The sequence below is a fragment of the Alosa sapidissima genome, chromosome 22, assembly GCF_018492685.1.
Source record: "Alosa sapidissima isolate fAloSap1 chromosome 22, fAloSap1.pri, whole genome shotgun sequence".
In the NCBI taxonomy this organism is placed as follows: Eukaryota; Metazoa; Chordata; class Actinopteri; order Clupeiformes; family Clupeidae; genus Alosa; species Alosa sapidissima.
Window position 1 is genome coordinate 2,011,775 of NC_055978.1, and position 20,101 is coordinate 2,031,875.

The following is a 20,101-nucleotide window of genomic DNA, read 5'->3' on the forward strand; positions in this document are numbered from 1 at the left end:
GCGGAACAGTGGCAATGCTGGCGTAACGCTAGCGTTGAGCAAGCTGAGCATTGAACTTGGTTCAACTTTCAAAGCGCAACGTGAGCGTATTCAATTGTCAGTTAAGGCAAACGGTTTGTGTTACCATAAGAGCGAGATAGAACTTATTATGGTCTGAGCGTTGCGTTATGCTTAATGTGATCCCCGACTTAAAAGCTTCCATGTACTACGCATGTTTGTCAACATTGAAAAACTACGGGTAGCCTATAATTTTCGCACAACTTGGTTGAATGGTGTAGCACAGGCTAAGAAAAATCCATTAATATCTGGACCTGATCCTATTCAAAGGGAACTTCAAAGTATTTCCTATATCGTACCTCGCAGCAACAGCGAAAATGAGAGTGGATGTCTCACCGAGGAGACTCTGCTGTTACATTAGATGCGCACCCATTCGCGATTCGAAATGAAGTAACGAAGATAAATGAGATTAATATAATATAAAGCAATTTTGCTATGTGGGGACGGCACACAACTTAAGCAAAAACATTTTGTATGCATTTGCGGTGATAGTCCGCGATTCACATTAACTAGGCCAGGGTTTCCTGCAGAAAATTGGTTAGTCAAGGTGGGGTTTGACGGGGGGTGGGGGGGTTATATTTCAAATTATTACACGGCTCTTTATAGGCTAATGCTGAAGAATGCTCCATTCACTTGAATGGGCCTTCTCAACATTCGGCAGTCTGCTATTTCTCAATAACAGACCGTTGCTAAGTATAACAGACCGCTGTCAAGGAAAATGGGCTTTGTGCTTCTAAGTCAATTCTTTCATATCACTACGCGAAGATTGAAACTTCATTCAAAAGGGAAAACAGACGGTTGATCAGCTGTGTTCTAAAGAATGTTTGATTCAAGTTCAGCGTGTGTTGTTGCGAACTACAGTAGGCTATTTGTTTCTCAGCAAATGCCACGATGAACGGTAACAAATAGGCTAGGCTATGTAGGCTAAAGTCACATTGTGGGGAGTTTATTATTTCGTTTTGGCAAGTAGCCGTGTAATAAGTGGGATAATGTATAGAACGCCGGTCATTATTGGGAAAATAAGTCCCTTCAGGGCGGAACAAGACCCCTCCGCTGCGCGTTGGGGTCCGGTTTATTTTCCCAATAATGACCGGCGTTCTATACATTATCCCTTAAATAACAGTTGCAATGTATAATGTGCAATTTTAATTTATAATAGGCCTATACAACACTATACAAATATTTACAAATAAATGTGTTTAAAAAGTGCTAAACAACATAACAACTGAAACAATGAATTTCTTGAATTTCCCCTGGGGATCAATAAAGTATCTATCTATCTATCTATCTATCTATCTATCTAACAACAACAGTGAATTAATGTGTGCAAATTAACAAACACTAGGCTATACAAACTATACAACACTGAAGTGCAAAAGAAAGTGCAACACAACAAGGGCCCTAATTGCACTCTTTTACAAGTGCGGACCATTTATTCTTATTTTCATGCAGGCTGTCAGACTGTTGCCCTGCAGGCTGTTCCGCAAGTCTGTCTTGATCTAGCCTATACACGGAAAGTGAATGAAGTTGAGAGTAGCCTATTAGATTTACAATTTTGATTAGAACGTTTGGCGAACGATGATAGATAGTGCGATGACATTCAACCACCAGATGCTGCTGTTCAGACGCATCACACGATTCGGAGGCATATCCTACCCGTAAATCCTCAAATTATGGCCTGGATGATAATTGCCAGTAGGCCTAGTCCACGAGCACTAAAAGACATTGTTTCGATTTAACTCAATGAAATTAAAGAGCTCTTCTTAATATTTGATATTGTTGGTTGGTTTAATACTGTTGCCAATGAAAAGTCGTTGTCCTAACACATCTCAACACATCGCTCTCAAGCTGACATCGCTTGTCATTCTCTTCTACAGTAAGCTTTACAAGCCACTACATTTAAACACTATTGTTGCCGCAAGGCATTCCAGCCTACGAATTTAATAAAATAAAAAAGTAGGCTAAATCATGCATAATTAAAAAAATATATAACTCAATTTAGGCTATAGGCGTACTTGGCTATACGTAGTAAAGTTTCCATTACAGCACAGCGCAGCACACGTTCAATGACTGAATTAAGTGACTGCCTGGCTCCAAACACAGCGGGTGGACACTCTTTCAACTATAAAACTTAATAGTGATCCATCAAATACCCCCCAGATTTCAGTGTCTATCAGTTCCAACATTTAGCAATATAATCAAACAGTAAATTAAATCCCAAACCAAACCGAAAATCATATGCTTTTGATAACCTACCGCTGGTATGCCGCTCCAAACAAAATGCATGCCTCACAATAAAACGTAGAAATAAAGACCTGTCTCGATTAAGGCTTTGTGCAGCCTAAGTAAATAATAGAACCCGGTCATAATTTGAGCATTTACGGCATTTAAAAATTGTAAAAACTTCCAATTCATAGCACGTTTTATTATTATTTTGTATGCGTTCTGAAGAGGGAGACTGGCGTTGGTCACAGTTTGAAATGAAAGGGAGAAAACAGTAGCCTAGCCTAGAGTAACACGGCGGACATCGCTCATATAGGCATACACTATATATATATATATATATATATATATATATATATATATATATATTAAGGCAGCAGGCGTGCGTTGTTAAGTGCGTTGTTAAGGTGACACCCCCCAACCCCTGTGTTATTATTATTAGGCTATATGTTCAAATTAAGCTATAGATCCTATGTGTCTAAGCCATAGTAAAAAAAAAGCCTAATTAGTCAAAGAACCATTGTATTGTGTGTAAATATAGAGGTTAGGAAAGTTATTGTTTTTTGTTAATGAAATGGCAGTTTTTTGGTATTGTAGCCTTATATGTACTGTAACCTTCTGATAATGTTTAAATTATGTTAATCAGAGGGCTATTGAGCTAGACCGTTGTCTGCATTAGCAACACAATGGCTTATATGTAGCAGCGGGCACTGAGAAATGTCAAAATAAATCACTATTTTCAAACCACTGCCTAGGCTCAAAATATCCTTACACTTTGAGGGCTATATCTTGCACTTTAACGCAATTGACTTTGCGCAAATCGCTTTGTGGGCGGATCTTGGGCGCTGTCTCTATTTTACCGGCGGAATATTGACTGTTGCGCCCGACGCAAATCTAAAATGGGGTGGTCTGTAGCAGCTACATTATTCATGGGTGTGGTTTGGGCGTAACGTGCAATAAACCAATCAGAGCGTCATCTCACATTCCCTTTAACAACAGGCACGCTTGTTCCATAGCGGATTGCTATTATGATGGCGGATTTGCCAGGCGCAACCAGGAACGGTTCACAGTGCTATAGTCAATTGTGAACAGTTTGCTATTGATTTTTCCTCTTGACAAAATGTAATACACCTACAAAAATGTCACTTTCCGATGTTTTGGGATCACTCTCACTGAATCACGAGCTTGTGAATGCATGGTGATATTTTTGCAATGTAATCTAACATTACCTCACTATAGACAATGCAGATCTGTCAGATAAGCTCTCCTCTCCCGTGCTGCTGCTGGGGCATTTGGGTTAAATGGAATCGGCATGCAGTTCGTCTCATTAAGTCCTCTAATATTTCCTAATTTATGTCATCAACACATCCGTGATTTGTGGAAATGTGTTCGCAAGACAGGCGCCCAAGCAAGTGCTCCTGCAGGTGTAAGCTGTACCTTACCAACAGGCAACTAGAAACACTTTCCAAGTTGACCTAACTTTCCAACTGTGCACAGTATCCCATTAACTGCATGACAGTGGGCTATTTATAATATTTATTTTATGTAAAGTAGAGTTTGTAAACACGTTATCATCAACTTAATGCACGCACAACTTTTGTTTGAGCAGGAGAGAATAACAATGAATGGACGCAGCAACTACAGAAATTGTAGCGAAGGCTACTCGCTGCTTTCTTTTACTGTCTATGGTTGCTGGTTAACAGCACATAATAAGCTTATTTAAGCAAATTCACAAACTCGAGACTTCAAGGCCATCATGGATATAAAAAGTTTTTTGAAAACAACGAAAGGATGGAGGGAACATAGCAAAGTTTTGGAGTTATTTCAGATGGGCTACAACAAGGTAGGCAAATTTGTGGTGCTTGTCAAAACCTTAGCGCAGCTGGAGTAATGCTTATAGGCTGTGAGGCTTAAAGCCATACACAACGGTAAATTGGAACAAAACTAAAGGTAACTTTAGCCTTTATAGGGCTGTATAAAGTTGTCCAAATTAATAGGTCGTAATTAGTCGTTGTTGTTGTAAAGATATTGCATGTAGATGTACTATATAGGCTTGTTACGACCCTGTGGGTCTTGTGTATTATGTGTGTTTGTTACTTCTATTGTGTGCTTCCAGGCAGATTGGCTGCAGCTGAGGGGTGGTGTGAAACCCTATGACGTCAGGGTAGCCCGGCCCTTTAAAAGGGGGCTGACGTCATTGAGCTCTCTCTTGCTAGCTGTGGGGATCGTTCGTTGCCACCGTCGCTGCCGCACATCGCTGCCGCACATCGCTGCCACTAGGGCCAGCCTCGGGCCTTGCCCGTGCAACTCGCCGTCATCTTTCTCACTCCCTGGGGTGAGAGACCAGGAGTGAGCGTGAGTGTTTTTCTTAGTTTAGACATTTTTCCATACTGTTTTTTTTGTATTAATAAATACACCATTTTATTAAGTTTTGTGTCTGCCCGTTTTTGTTATATCCCACAAGCCCTAGACCGGGATGTAACAGGCTACTAAATTTTTAGTTGACCAATGCACGAACAAAGCCGGGAAACGGACAAATATTATCAAGGCTTTGAATGTTTCCATCTGTGCACAGGGTGTCTGTAGATCGGTGTGCATAGCATTAATTTCTGTAGGCCTGTGGCCATGTATGCGCCCTTAAAATAGCATCTGAATTCGCGCCACTGACTTTAGACCAGGAGGTTCCTGGTCTGTGGCGGAATTGTTTTCTGAAACTGCAAAATATCAACAGGGACCGTTTGCGTCGGAACACGCCCCCTCTTTTCGCTGAAACGCCCCCGTGGGCGCACATGTACCTGTGGAGGGAAAATTCCAATAATGCGCTGACTGCAAAATAGGAAAGACAAAAGCGTGAGTATACTAAGTCAATTGCGCTGGTGTGCAAAATAGAGCCCTGAATGCTTAATTGGAATGATGATTTTCCCCATCATCCTTTTTTTAAAGCAGGCATACCTGCGGGCATGTAATTGGGATATGCGTTTCTACAGGAATAGCATATTTGGGCACTGCACTAGTTATACAAATGACTCATCAGATGAGAACAAGTGAGTCACAGCCAGGAGACTTGAGTTCAATGTGAGATGTCTATTACCAAAGTAATGAACAATAATATAGAAATCTAATTTTCTGTGACCTCTCCTTTTGTAAACATCAATACTGGAAGATTTGTTATTTTTTAACAAACACTACACTAATAAGCCATAGCTTAAAACATTACAATGACAAACACAATGTTTTAGTGCAATTGAAATTCATACAATGACTACTGTAGATAGATATTATGCCATTAAGTCTCCATCTGTATGACTATACTACATCCTACACAACCTGGATAATGTTAGTAAGTTTAGCTTATTATTGCCAACAGTTTCTAAGGAAAGTAGTAGTAGAGATAGTAGTAGTAATAGTAGTCATAGTTCTTCTGTATGTCTATTGCTCTTATCACCTGTTTAACTCTGCAGTGTTGGGCCAGGAGAGCAACCACCTCAGACATGGCCTGGACCTCATGTGCCTTCTTACAGTTCATAAACTCATCGGTGTCCAAATCTAGAAAATATAAGGACAAAGTCAAAAATGTATTGAGAACAGTGCCATTAGAAAATGCAATCATTAGATTTGATTTGTGAATTGTAAAATGGGTGCAAATGGTGATATAAGCCAAATACAGAGAATTTCTAGGTGGCCATGAAATATTTTCTTGAAATCACACATCAAAGTCTAGGGCTGAGGAAAATAACTTTTAAACTGATTCATCACAATATGAGGCATGCAAGGTTCTGCGTTGATTCTGCATTGATGCAGGGAAATTAAATCATAGATTTTATTAGATTTATTTGTGGACTTTTGTACCCTTTATTGATAAAACAATGGACAGGAAATGAGGATGTGGACAGGACAGATTGGGGAGTGGGGTCGAGAAATGACCTCAGGCCTGACTTGTATCTAGGTCCTCTTGAGCACTGGACCGGAGCTGATTGGCCACAGCTCCCCCATTATATGTACAGTATGCCACCAAAATGGATTAACTTACATGATACAGTATGTAGTTCTAATGATGAATAAAAAAAGGAAATGTACACAACAGCAGAAATACAGTGTCCTCCAGAATGTATGGCACCCCTAGTATAGTTAACAGATAATTAGAAAGATTATTAGAACAGATTATTAAAAAATAATAATCTTTTGGTGATTTACCGTCATTTCACAATGAAAGAAATGAGGAACTCATAAATAAATTAATATTTTTTTTAACAAAAAGACATGTGCCACAATTATCGGCATCTTATACAAAATGTAGCAGATGCATTTTTTCATTTATATTCAACATTTATTTAAAGGCGCTCTAAGCGATGCTGGATAACGTCACTTCTGTTGACTTTCAAACAGAACTAGCTCGCTACTTCCTCCCCCTCCCTCCCGTGCTGCTCCCGTGCAATTGAAACTCTCCTAAACGTGCATCTCGTCTGTGATTTGCTGGAACAGTTTGTTATGTTTTTATGGGCTAGGTTGTTTTTGTTGCCGTTTTTGGAGCCTGGACTGTCCACAGAGATCGCAATTTTTTACAGTGTATTCAGGACACAGACAGCTAGCGGTGGGTTAGGTGATGTTTGCAGTAGTAACATACAATGTTTTAGCCCAAAAAATGTGTGGCATCACTTAGAGCAGCGGTCCCCAACCACCGGGCCGCAGGACATTCCTAACCGGGCCGTAGCCTACGACATGAGTTTAAAAAATGCATGCAAACTAAACTAAATTTAAATTCTTACGTCTGTCTGTCCCGCCTTCAACACTTTTACATACAGTATTGCCTTCAGCGCTGCGCAGCCTCAGGTCAGCTCACTTCACTTGATCAGTTCTTGGCGAACGGTAGTTTCACACAAAGTTAGCTAAACTGCTAGAATGAGCAACAAAAAAACAAGCATCTTTAGCAGGTCACTGGCCAGAGTGTTTGAGTTGCGAGAGCCGCTGCAGAGATTTCTTACAGAAAAAAAGTCACCGTTAGCTGCACATTTTAGTTATGAGGACTGGGTGTCAAAACTCGCTTACCTGTGTGACATATTCGGGTTGCTTAATGACCTCAACCTGTCACTCCAGGGTAGACTGACGACTGTTTTTAAACTGGCAGATAAAGTCGCTGCATTTAAAGCCAAGCTTGATTTGTGGGGACGACGAGTGGACCGGGGTGTATTTGATATGTTCCAAACAGTAGTGGGGGTTTTGGGAGAGACTGAGGCAGGGCCCTTTCTCTCGCAGCTGGTGCGCGATCACCTTGTTGCGCTTTCAAATGAGTTTGAGCGTTACTTCCCATCCTCCAAAGATCCACGGCAAACCAATGAGTGGGTCCGCAACCCATTTGTCAATATCCCGAATAGTCCTAACTTGTCAGCGCAGGAGGAAGAGCAGTTGATCGAAATTGCAAATGACGGTGGTCTTAAGAGTGTGTATAAGGAAACCCCTCTGGCGGGTTTTTGGATCAAAACCAAAGCAGAATATCCCGAGATAGCCGTAAAAGCGCTGAAAACGTTTCCCACCACGTATCTATGCGAGGCCGGGTTTTCGGCAATGACTGCAACTAAGACCAAATTGCGCAATCAACTGGACATTTCAAACACACTGAGGGTGTCACTGTCTTCCATCACCCCCAGATGGAAGCTTCTTGTTGCAGGGCTCCCACTGATTATATTCGTAATGCACGTTTTTGTTCCCATTTGTTCCATGTTGTTATGCATGTTCACACTTACAGATGTAGCTTCAAGTTGTTCAATATTCATAGTTCATATTGTTCAATTTTCACTTCTTCAAGTTCACGTTTTTCACAAGAGATCGTTACCTTCACTGTTCATACATAACTGGAGCTAGTTCTTTTCAAGTAATGCATGCACAACACATATGGAACATGGAACCCCCCCCCCCCCTGCCGGTCCGTGAAAAAAAAAATAGGAATCAAACCGGTCCATTGTACATAAAAGGTTGGGGACCCCTGACTTAGAGCACCTTTAATCAGAGTATCTGTGAACTTTCAGCAGTAGTTCATGACTTTGTTTTTCATTAAGGTATGAAAATAAAGTAGCATAGAGGTCTAATCCCCTTGTCATTTTTCAACATGGAAAAGACAGGAGAATATCCTCAATTTAAATAAAAGGAAAGTGTGTTGACCTTTGTAAGTCAGGAAATTGCTATACAAACTTGAAAATGCCCATATTTATAGGTTCTAATCAACTGGAAATGTGACAAACTTGTTTGGATAAAAACTCATGTTTATCTTGCCCCCATACACAGTGAGGAGGATAGTACGAGAAGCAACTTCTGGAAAGTTACAGAAAAAAGTATCATCTTGGGGTTACCAAGTCTCCATTCAGATCTTCAAAAGTGACCTCAGTGCTAATGGATTATTTAGAGGGCAAGACATGTAAAAGGGTCATTCCACGTCAATTCAACCAGGGCCCACCATGGCCGGATCTAGAATAGGGCTGGGAGGGGCAATGCCCCTCCAAATATTTCTTCTGCCCCACCTAATTGGTCAATTTTAATTGACAGCTATTGAATCTGCCAATCACAGTTTTCTAATTCGTCCCGTCTGAATTTCGAGGGTGCTGATTTGCTGGTTGGATAGTATAAATAAGCTACCGGAGCAGCAGCGACGCGTTCCCCTACCATTCCACACTGAGTGAATCACTTGCTGTTTCATACTTCAGTAGAGAGGGCTTAGCTATATTTCCATAAAGGTTATAGGCTACCAAATGTAATATAGATTCTTGTTGCTGGTTTAAATAAAGACCTTTTTTGTATTATTCTCGTTTGAATAAGGTTTGTTTTTAGCTAATGTGCATGTTAGCTTTCTAAGGTGATCTAGCCAGTTAGTTTGTTAACATTGGTCATTCCTTAACTGTGTTATAAGCAGGGTGGGAATTTTACCGCGGCCACGTCGTTGCCCCTTGTGTTGGCCGTAATGTCCCTTTGAAAATCGGAGGTTCACAGGCCACTGTGGCCTTTGTGCCCATTTCTTTCTATATTCTGCTTTGCATCCGACCAGCGATTTTTATTTAGCCTATGGCCTGATTAAGCTTAACATTCACAACGCAAATTAATTTAGCCTACAGTATGTATTTTGCGCAGTGGAGAATGTGACAGCGCACGGCAAGAAAGAAAGTGCGTCCGAATTCACCCATTCTTTGCTGAAATAGCCTACTCTTCACAAAGATATTACAATTATCACATCACACAGAGCTTTTTCTCAGCTTTTAAACATCACAAAGAGCTTTTTCTCATCTTTTAAACGATGTTGGCCGCAAGTTGTGGTAAACGGTTCGCGAGAAAAGTAACTTTAATGTATCATGTTACATTCTGAGCCCATCTCCCTACCCATTCATCTCGGTGGAATACTTCACAAATTTTTCCCAAACACATGACAAACCATATATTAGAAGAAACAGCAGACTTTACCGAATAAAAAGGTGTAAAGCATTCCTCTGCACAGTTAGCCATTCCAGAGTAATCCGTTTTACATTTGCAGCAATGTCTAAATGCATGTCTACAACTTTGGGCTTCAGGTTTCACAGTGTGTATAAATTGTCCAATACATGATTTCATAACAGGCCAAATACAAAATAAATGTTACAAATATCGCCTAGATATCTGTAAATATTAAAATCAGCTGACTAAGAGTTTGTCAAAGTAGCCTTAATGATGACAAAATGCTAAGCATGCATGTAAACTATTTGAGTTTCTTAAAGCTGAACTGTGCTTTAATTGTTCAATACATGATTTCATAACAGGGCACATAGAAAATAAATGTTAAATATAGCCTAGATATCTGTAAATATTAAAATCAGGTTTATGATTAACAGTTCTATGTAATATGTCATGTTTGCTATTAGATACAGGTTTTAAGGTGAAAAGTAAGGCATTTGTAGGTGAAACTGAGGGGGGAGGGGGGGGGGGGGTGTATTCATTGTGCCCACCCCAAATTTCTATTTGCCCCCCCAATCTGAGCAGCCTAGATCCGGGCCTGGGGCCCACGCACTTAGGTCTCATAGAGACAGGCAGATTTTTATTTTTAAAGGCCAGTTATTTCATGGATCCAGAATACTGTGCATCCTGATAAAGTTACCTTGGCCTTTGGAATTAAAATAGCCCCATATCATCACATACCCTTCACCATACCTAGAGATTGGCATGGGTGTTATTTCAGTTAGCTTATTAGCTGGTTTGATTTGCATTGAGCTCAATGAGCATCAAACCAGCTAATAGGCTAACTGAAATAACATGAAATAACTGGCCTTTAAAAATAAAAATCTGCCTGTCTCTATGGGAATTTAACATAGGGGTGGGAATACTTATGACCCCTGTATTTTAAGGAAGAACATTTATTTATTTATGATACATTATTCATTCACTAAGAAAATTGGTGTCCTTAAAGGTTAGATATTTCCTAATTTTTCACTTAAGGCATTAAGATCAATTTCCAAAAGATGATTTTATATTCTTTTCAGACAACTTTAACATGGGTGCCAATACTTTTGGCCATCACTGTAAATAGTAATAGTATGTAGCAAATAGTGTTGCACGGTGCACTGATACTACAAAAGTATCGCAATACCCTGAAATTAAAAATGTCACGATGCCTAATTTTATTAAAGGAGAATTCCGGTGTGATATTGACCTAAAGTGTGTTGAAACATGATACCGAGTGTGAACGTATGTCTCATAGCCCATCTCGGCGTGTCCCCTGCACTCCAAAATCTGGAGCTAGTTAGCCGATGCTACCAACAGCTTTTTCAATGGTGGTGCTTCGGCATCGGGCTAGCCATGCAAATAAATCACTGTTTTACACCATTTACGAGGCTCAATGTATCTCCACACTTCATTGGTAGACTTCCGAGGGCCCTGACATTTAAAACGAGACATTGAGAACTTTGAAAAAGCACTGGTAGTTTACTTACAAGACGATTTATGCAGACAGTATCTTCACGAAGTTTAGCGTTTGCAGCCATCTTGAATTTAGTCACGATAAGTCGAGTGACAAGTAAGAATGAACAGGTATGATAAGGGATCAGATTCCAAAAATAATTCAGTGGAAATGCATGGATTCCAGTTTCTTCCAGTAGCAGCAACTGGAATCCATGCATTTCCACGGAATTATTTTAAACTCGGCTGACACCATCAACGTCAAGTTAACGTTAACCAGCTTCCATTGGGCTGATGAGCGCCTTGGGTGGCCTGCCTTATGTCTCTGAAGTCCCTCATCCATCCGTGACGCTGTACATCCAATGTCTGGACGGAGGGATTGCTCAGCAAGAGTGCCTAACGTCAATCAGCTGCGGCTGATATGCGAGCTGCCATGCTAGCATCTACCGGTGCCTGGAGTCTGGATTGAGTGCTAAGAAACTCTGATGACAGCGTCAACCATGAAACAACAAACAACAAACGGTCACTGTCTAGGACCACCGAGCTGATAATCAGCAGGGTCGCCCATCACAAATTCAGACTGTCTTGTCCTTCCAGTGCTCTCCAGACTGACAGACAGACAGACAGAGTGAATTCTCCGGGTTGGTCAGTTATAAAGAACTTTGTTGGTGTTGCATCGTGAAGACACAGCTGTGCGCAGTTTTCACGTGGGTCATCTTTGCCCTTGGCCATTTTCAGCCGGTTGGAAATTGGACTAATTTTATTTTTAATTTGTATTTATTTTATTATGACTGCCGCGCAGCGAAGGTTTAGTCATAGTTTAGTTTTTTTTTTTTTTTTTTTTTCGCATGCCCAAATTTCCGTCAATGATTCCCGGGACACTGAAAGACCGGGGTACACGAAACTTGGTGGGCATGTAACCCCACATGGATAGCATGGAACCATCGTTTTTCGTTTTGATCTGTAGCCCCCTCCCGCTGGACTGGACCCCCCGAAAGGAGGGTAGGGCAGACACCGTTTTCTGTGAATATCTTGAAAACCATAGGGTTTAGGAGGACCATTTTTTTTTGTATGTTGATCTATCTCAAGGGGCCATGTCAACCCATTCCATAACCACTCATTTCATGTATAGCGCCACCTAGTTAAACACAAAAAAGTAAAAATGAGGTGTTGTAATTGAAGGTATCTGTGACCTAACATAGTCATAAAAGTTACCTTAGTTCGTTGTGTTTGTGACTTTAAACAGTGGATGTGCTTTAGTAAATGTGCTTTGTGCTTCATTCAGCATTATAAACCAGTTCTTACGCTAACATTTTAACCAGCAATGTATCTCTCTTGCCTATACCTTGCCTCACCATTTCTGTTTTCGAAAGAAAGATGTATTGTCCATGGCCTTCAAATCTTATTCTAGTGCTCTAATCCTTGGTGGTTGCATGCGTGCTTGCGCTCTTATTCTCATTCTCTCTCCTGCGCAAACATTATGTCCTGCATGCCTACTGCGTGTAGTTCTACTGCATAAAGTTTCGCAAATAAATTAGTTTGTTTTACAGAAATGGCCTACCGTCACACTGCATGCAGGCTATAACTAAAAGCACACATTTTGTAAATAAGCGGGTCGGATCGCAGGTAGGGTATAATTTTGTCCTAATTAATATTCGCGGTCCGAGTTGCGGTCGGGTTGATTAAAATATCGGGCGAACGCGGGCCGCTTGTGACCAAACCTGCGCAACACTGGTGTGGATAATGCAATTTAGTGAGACAGTTAGAATCATATAGGCCTTTCAGCGTGATTTCTTTTTGTGGAAAAAATGTGCTGGACTGTGCGGCGGTCATATTTTGTACCGCTCTGCGGTACATCTAGTTTATTAATTTGTTTGTTGTATGTCTTGTCTGTCTTGGTGTCACGGGTACGCTGGCGACTACGCCGCTCCGTCCGGCATCTATTGTCTTTGTTAGTCTGTGTCAATGACAATGTCTTATATGTGGAGCGCTTTGGGTTGCACTCTGTGCATGTTAAATGCGCTATACAAATAAATCTGACTTGACTTGATGGTAACACATAATAATAGGCTAATATCAAGTTGATTTGCTCACTTGCATCTCTCAAGTTTGTGTTGCTAACCTACCTAGGCTGTGGAATTTTGGTCATTTAGGCCTACTATTTGGGTTCAATGTAATTATAGGTTTAGTCAGATTTTTCTTTTTTTTTTTTTTTTCTTTTTCGCATGTCCAAATTTCCGTCAAGGACTCCCGGGACACTGAAAGACCGGGGTACACGAAACTTGGTGGACATGTAACCCCACATGGATAGCATGGAACCATCATTTTTCGTTTTGATCTGTAGCCCCCCCGCTGGACTGGACCCCCCGAAAGGAGGGTAGGGCAGACACAGTTTTCTGTGATTATCTTGAGAACCGTAGGGTTTAGAAGGACCATTTTTTTTTTTTGTATGTTGATCTCAAGGGGCCATGTCAACCCATTCCATAACCACTCATTTCATGTATAGCGGCACCTAGTTAAACACAAAAAAGTAAAAATAAGGGGTGTTGTAATCGCAGGTATCTGTGACCTAACATAGTCAAAACTGCACGAAATTGGAAGTGTAGGATCATTATGACACTCTGAATGCACGCCAAGTTTCGTGGAATTCCGTTCATGGGGGGCCACACAATAAATTAATTTATGTTACTATACACCAACTGGCCTGTAGGTGGCCGGAGACAGTTTTCTGTGAATATCTCAAGAACCGTAGGGCCTAGGAGGTCCACCTTATTTTTTGTATGTTGGTCTTAAGGGGGCATGTCAACCCATCCAATTACCAATTATTTCATGTATAGCCCCACCTAGTTAAAAATTAAAAAGCAAAAAATTTGGTGTTTTCATCACAATATCTCTGGCTGACATGGTCAAAACTGCACAAAATTGAAAGTGTAGGATCATTATGACACCTTCCGAATGCATGCCAAGTTTTGTGAACTTTCGTTCATGGGGGGCCTTACAATAAAATAATTTATGTGTACATTTAGTGACCGTACACCAACAAGGATTCCTGGGACACTGAAAGACCGGGGTACACGAAACTTAGTGGGCATGTAACCCCACATGGATAGCATGGAACCATCGTTTTTCGTTTTGATCTGTAGCCCCCCCGCTGGACTGGACCCCCCGAAAGGAGGGTAGGGCAGACACAGTTTTCTGTGAATATCTTGAGAACCGTAGGGCCTAGGATGACCAATTTTTTCCGTATGTTTGCCTCCAGGGGTCATGTTAACCCATTCCATGTGCACACATGTGCATAAACAGATACACACGCACACACATACATTCACAGTAATCATACGTATGACACATACTCACACAGTAGACATATGTACGCATGCATGCACATGCACAAACACACATACGCAGACAAACACACAAGCATGCACACACACACACACACACACACACACACACACACACACACACATAAACATAAACGTGTGCACGCACACATGCACACAATTCAAGAATTTCTCAGAATTATGAACAGGCAAGATGGGGGTGGGGTTGTATAAAATGAATTTTACATGTGAAATCTATGAACTAATCATGTTTTGGTACTTGTTGTCTAGCAGATACCAGTGAGAACTGAGTGTGGATAATGCAATTTAGTGAGACAGTTAAAATCATATAGGCCTTTCAGCGTGATTTATTTTTGTGGAAAAAATGTGCTGGACTGGGCGGCGGTCATATTTTGTACCGCTCTACGGTACATCTAGTTTAGAAATAGGCTAAGCAACCATCGCAAACTTTTACATCTAAAGAGAGATCCTTGCTAACTATCCCGCTAGCTCAGGTCACGTTTGACAACAGTGCTCACTAAAATCATTAATAAACATTGCAAGACACTTATCTCTTCTATGATACATTTGAACATTTATTTTATCTAATGACATATAAAACATAATTAATTGCATCCACATAATCCTTATGCGCTATGTGCAACTTTTATTCACTAGACTAAAACAGTGAGACAAGGCCAATTACTCTCACGTATCTCTTAAAGTGACAGGCACTCAATTACACCTACCGTAAAACTCCAAATAATAGCCCGGGCTTTTTTTTCCCCAAATCACCAAACTGCACCGGCTAGTATTAGAGACAGGCATCTATATGAGACAGGCCTTTAATTCCCTTTACACAAAACTTTTCCTCTGCAAAGATGGAAAATATTATCGAATTAATTATTTCAAACACACTGAATGTCTACCTATATGACTAGGCTATCTGATGACAATTACAGATCATCATTCATTTAGTGTTGAGATGTTGTTCATTGAGTGAGATACAGTAAGATCCAAATAGCAGAGATAGCCAGAACAGATGAAACACGTTTTAATTACGTAATTTACAAAGAGATCGTATCACACTGAAAGCTCATATTTTAGCAAATAGCCTATATCGTTCCTTTATCAAATACAGTTGCATTATCAGCCCTGACCAAAACCGTTCAGGAATTATTTATGCAAAAGTGGAACGTGCTTAATGTTTAATTCTCCCTCCTTTTCGGCACGAATGAAACAGCATGAGAGAGCATGAACCATATTGTTTCTCCCGTTTTGTATTTGCCAAATTTGACAACAGTCTACATTCAAATCATAGCCTACTTCCAGGCGCGCGGGAACATATTTTTGACCAGGGGTGCTGAATAACAAAATAATCATGGATGTCCGACGATTTCTCCCCCAGCACATGATTAGAATATAGACAGCTAAATACGCCATTTCACCGCCATGTATGAGTAGGTCTAAGAGTGAAGTTTTATAATGCCCTGGGCAACCACATTCCACTGCAACTATGTGCAGCACTTGCCACTCCGACTCATCAATAAAAACTGTGCGTGCACACACCAGTCCCATAGAAGCACACTTGACTTTACATCATTAACCTATTTCAGTATATAGCCAGAGAATGTCCGTAGACGGGCTCTGATATAGCCTAGTCTAAGGTAAATTCCTTTTCTGACTTCTTTCTCTGTATCGCCATGGCATTTAGAATAAAGAATAACATTCACGAACTGTTCTGGTTTTGTTGCCAGCATAAAAACACGCTTACCATCGGCCTATCCGCAAATTTTGGGATGAATTGAACGATGACAAAGTCGGACATATAGGCATAGTTCATATAGGAAAAAAAGCTATACAATTAGGAACTCTAGCTTTTCACAGCAGTCTTTTAATGCCATAATCACGTGCGGAGTCTGCGCCATACTTAAGCCCAAATCACACCCAAGATTCACAACGAGATGAGCAGCAACTTGATGCAACATTCTAAAACCTTGCAACTGTGACCAGACAAGGTGAATGCTTTGCGACGGCTTGCAACAACGTGCAACATCTAATTCACACTGCTGTAACCTCATTTCTGTAACGGTTTCGTGTCATTGCGAATCTTTAAACAGACGATCTGACGGGTTTTAGAAGATTAAATACAACCCGAAACTAAAAAAGAGACCAGGCCTCTACTGGAGACCGGCCTTTAACCCAAACCTGTAGCCACGCCAGGCGTTTAAAAGAGACAGGTGTCTCTAAGGGACTCGGCGATTATTTGAAGTTTTACGGTACATCCTGCATGGTCATAGCTGTCCCTAAAAGTTGATCAAAATGTTATTGAAGTTTTTGGTGGGCTCTGTTTAGGCCTTCAGAAGACATATTTGTACTCAACATAGGCTCTTGATTTATTTCCCTTACTGAGATAAGTAGAAACACTCTCACAAAAAGCAATGAACAGAAAACAAATCCCTTCAGGGTCTGAACAGCAGACCTCACAAGTCTGAAAAATCATTTTGGTTATCATTTTCAGAGCACCCAAACACCTTGTGGGAATATACAAATATTTGTTTTAATATGTTTTTCTTTATTCTCCATGATCCCTTCTTTTTAAAAACACCAATTTGACTTGTCTTATGCAAATCTTTCTTTTTTATTTTCCACCCTGAACATGGGCAAAATGCCCCATTGACATCAATATGTTTTATATAGAGTTACCACAGTGCCACCTGTGGTTGTATAGAGTAACCTGTGGTAGCTCTATACAAAACATATTGATCTCAATGGTGCATTTTGCCCATTTTGCCCATTTTGGACATGTTTTAACAATCGATGACGTGATTGTTACTTAGTATAGAAAGACTACCAGTCAGTATTCTTCTGGGCTTTTCTAGTTGTGTAAGCTACTGTTCAATACCATTCAACCTCGTCCATAGTCTACATAGGAAGTGCATTTCAATGATGATTTGCCATGTTTTTGTTTCATCTCTTTGTGCCGACGGTCTAAACTACATGCTACTTATTTTCAGATTTGACCACAGAAAGTTTCTTCTCTGGTATATATTGTAACTTTGACATTATCATCACCTACTGATCAGTCATGACAGTTTGAGCACATAGACAGTCAACAGTTTGCAGTGTTTGTGTTCTAGTGTGCATGGAGATTTTTTTTAAAAAACAAATGTTGTGTGGACAGCATTATAAATGCAAACAAATTTCTGTTTAAAAAATTACATTAAGATTTGACACTGACAGGAGCCCAGGTTGCATATGACAAAGTGCATAGGGGCATGGCTGGATTTGTCTAAGGGTTTCTGCTGTTGAATTTAGTTACGGGTCATTCCACGTCAGTTCAACCAGGGCCCACGCACTTAGGTCTCAAAAAATTCTGAAAAAAATACCAGGTGTACCTATGTTACCCAGGAGACACACTGTAAAATTACTCTTATGTAAGATCAATACTTTCCAAGATACAGCCAGTTTTACAGGGGGAGGGGGGTGTCAATTTTGTTCGGCCTCTTTTTTTTGTCAAAGTTCACAAGCCCACAGCGCAAGAACTAAACCATGTAGGAGGCTCAAATTTTGCATGCTGGTACATAAATAGGAATAGTATGTAGCAAAATCGTCACGTTTGGTCTGGATAATCCTGCATGGTCATAGCTGTCCCTCAAAGTTGATACAAATTGTATTGAAGTTTTTGGCTGGGCTCTGTTTAAGCCTTCAGAAGACATATTTGTACTCAACATAGGCTCTTGATTTATTTTCCTTACTGAGATAAGTAGAAACACTCTCACAAAAAGCAATGAACAGAAGACAAATCCCTTCAGGGTCTGAACAGCAGACCTCACAAGTCTGAAAAATCATTTTGGTTATCATTTTCAGAGCACCCAAACACCTTGTAGGAATATACAAAGATTTTTTTAAATATGTTTTTCTTTATTCTCCATGATCCCTTATTTTTGAAAACACCAATTTGACTTGTTTTATGCAAATCTTTCTTTTTTTATTTTCCACCCTGAACATGGGCAAAATGCACCATTGACATCAATATGTTTTATATAAGAGTCACCACACTGCCACCTGTGGTTGTATAGAGTAACCTGTGGTAAGAGTAATTTTACATTGTGTCTCCTGGCTAACATAGGTACACCTGGTAATTTTTTCAGAATTTTTTGAGACCTAAGTGTGTGGGCCCTGGTTGAATTGACGTGGAATGACCCTTACACTAAAGGTATTAAATCAGACTGAGGGGTTGGGAGTATGGATAATTATTAAATGGGCCTAATTAAACTTACCTGCATTCCACCGGGTATATCTCTCTGTGTCAATGAACATCTCCACTAACTTTTCAAAGGGCACAGAAACCCTCAGGCTTGGGAGAGAGTGAGTTTCTGCTGCTTTCAGGAAAGCACCTATGTGCACCAGCTTCCCGCTGTCGTGGCTGAAACCAAAGTTGTTTTCCATGTTTCCTACAAAATGACACTGGCACAATTACACTGGCAACTTGAGGTGATGTCATGTATCTCACATGTACATTTTAGAGTTGAAAACTCTTTTAGAAAAGAAACAAATAATAATAATAATAATCATCATTACAATCATCATATCCACCTTATAGAAACAAAGGACACAACCTCTGTGCTCGGGCCCTAAAAATTCTCATTTGTCTGTCTGCTATTTATAGCCTGTAGAATTTTGATGGGTTTAATGAATGCATACAATTGACCCAGCAAATACCCCCCAAAAAATGTGTTACAAAATGCTAAAAATTGAAGGGACTGATTTGACTTCTGCAGATAAACACTTGTATCAACGTGATTTATGTGTCGCATTCTGCAAAATATTGTGAACGCCACCTCGAGATGATGCAGGAAGATGCATGTCTACCCAGCCAATATGTAAAAAAATATGCTAACTTGATTGTGGTCTCTGACATATTCACCCATAGACTGTATATAGAGTCTATGTATCCACCTATCAGGTGATGGGCTATACACGGCGACAACTGTGGTAGGCTATACATTTTCCCCTATTTTACTTCAGAAGTGCAGAGGTACGTAGACTACAATTGAAAAGCGTAGGCTGTGATAACTTACCCTCTTGAGTGGTCTCATGAGAATTGATGTTACCGTTAAATTGGGATAACACGTCCTCCGGTGTCAGACCTATGAACTCATCCCAAATATTACGCGTGTAAAAGTCCACGGTATGCGCGTTGGCAATACGGAGGGCAATGGCAAGGAAGCGCTGCACACCATCTATTTTTTCCCTTAGAGCAGGCAGTGATAATCCAAAACATTCCATCTCATTTATTTGGTTGAAGTAGGCCTACAAAACAATGCCAAAGTTTCATTGAAAGAAAGACGCTACTAATTCAGTAGATAGTTCTCTACGTGTGTACGTCCATGAATTTGCGGTTCTTCAGAAGCAACTAATCGAACATATCAAAATGCTGTTAACGAGGGTATATGAGGAAGCCATGTTGATTGTGCCTAATCATATGAAATTTAACTGAAGTTGGAGCTTACTTGCCTCACCAAACATGGATTCTCGACAGAACGAATGTTCATTTTCGATAGAGCTTGCTTTGTAAAGCAGGATGT

General features: G+C 40.4%; 1 protein-coding gene across 1 annotated transcript in view; it reads right to left on the reverse strand.

The window, feature by feature from the left end:
• Positions 1 to 20,039, reverse strand: part of mettl25 (methyltransferase like 25) — a 42,439-nt gene extending 22,400 nt beyond the window's left edge. Inside the window, exons 1-3 of the mRNA XM_042077945.1 lie at positions 19,595 to 20,039; positions 18,794 to 18,967; positions 5,726 to 5,826 (exon numbers count right to left, since the gene is read on the reverse strand). Coding sequence (XP_041933879.1) covers positions 5,726 to 5,826; positions 18,794 to 18,967; positions 19,595 to 19,802 — 483 coding nt within the window. The 5' untranslated portion in view covers positions 19,803 to 20,039. The remainder of the gene's footprint in view (positions 1 to 5,725; positions 5,827 to 18,793; positions 18,968 to 19,594) is intronic.
• Between the last annotated feature and the right edge of the window lie 62 nt (positions 20,040 to 20,101).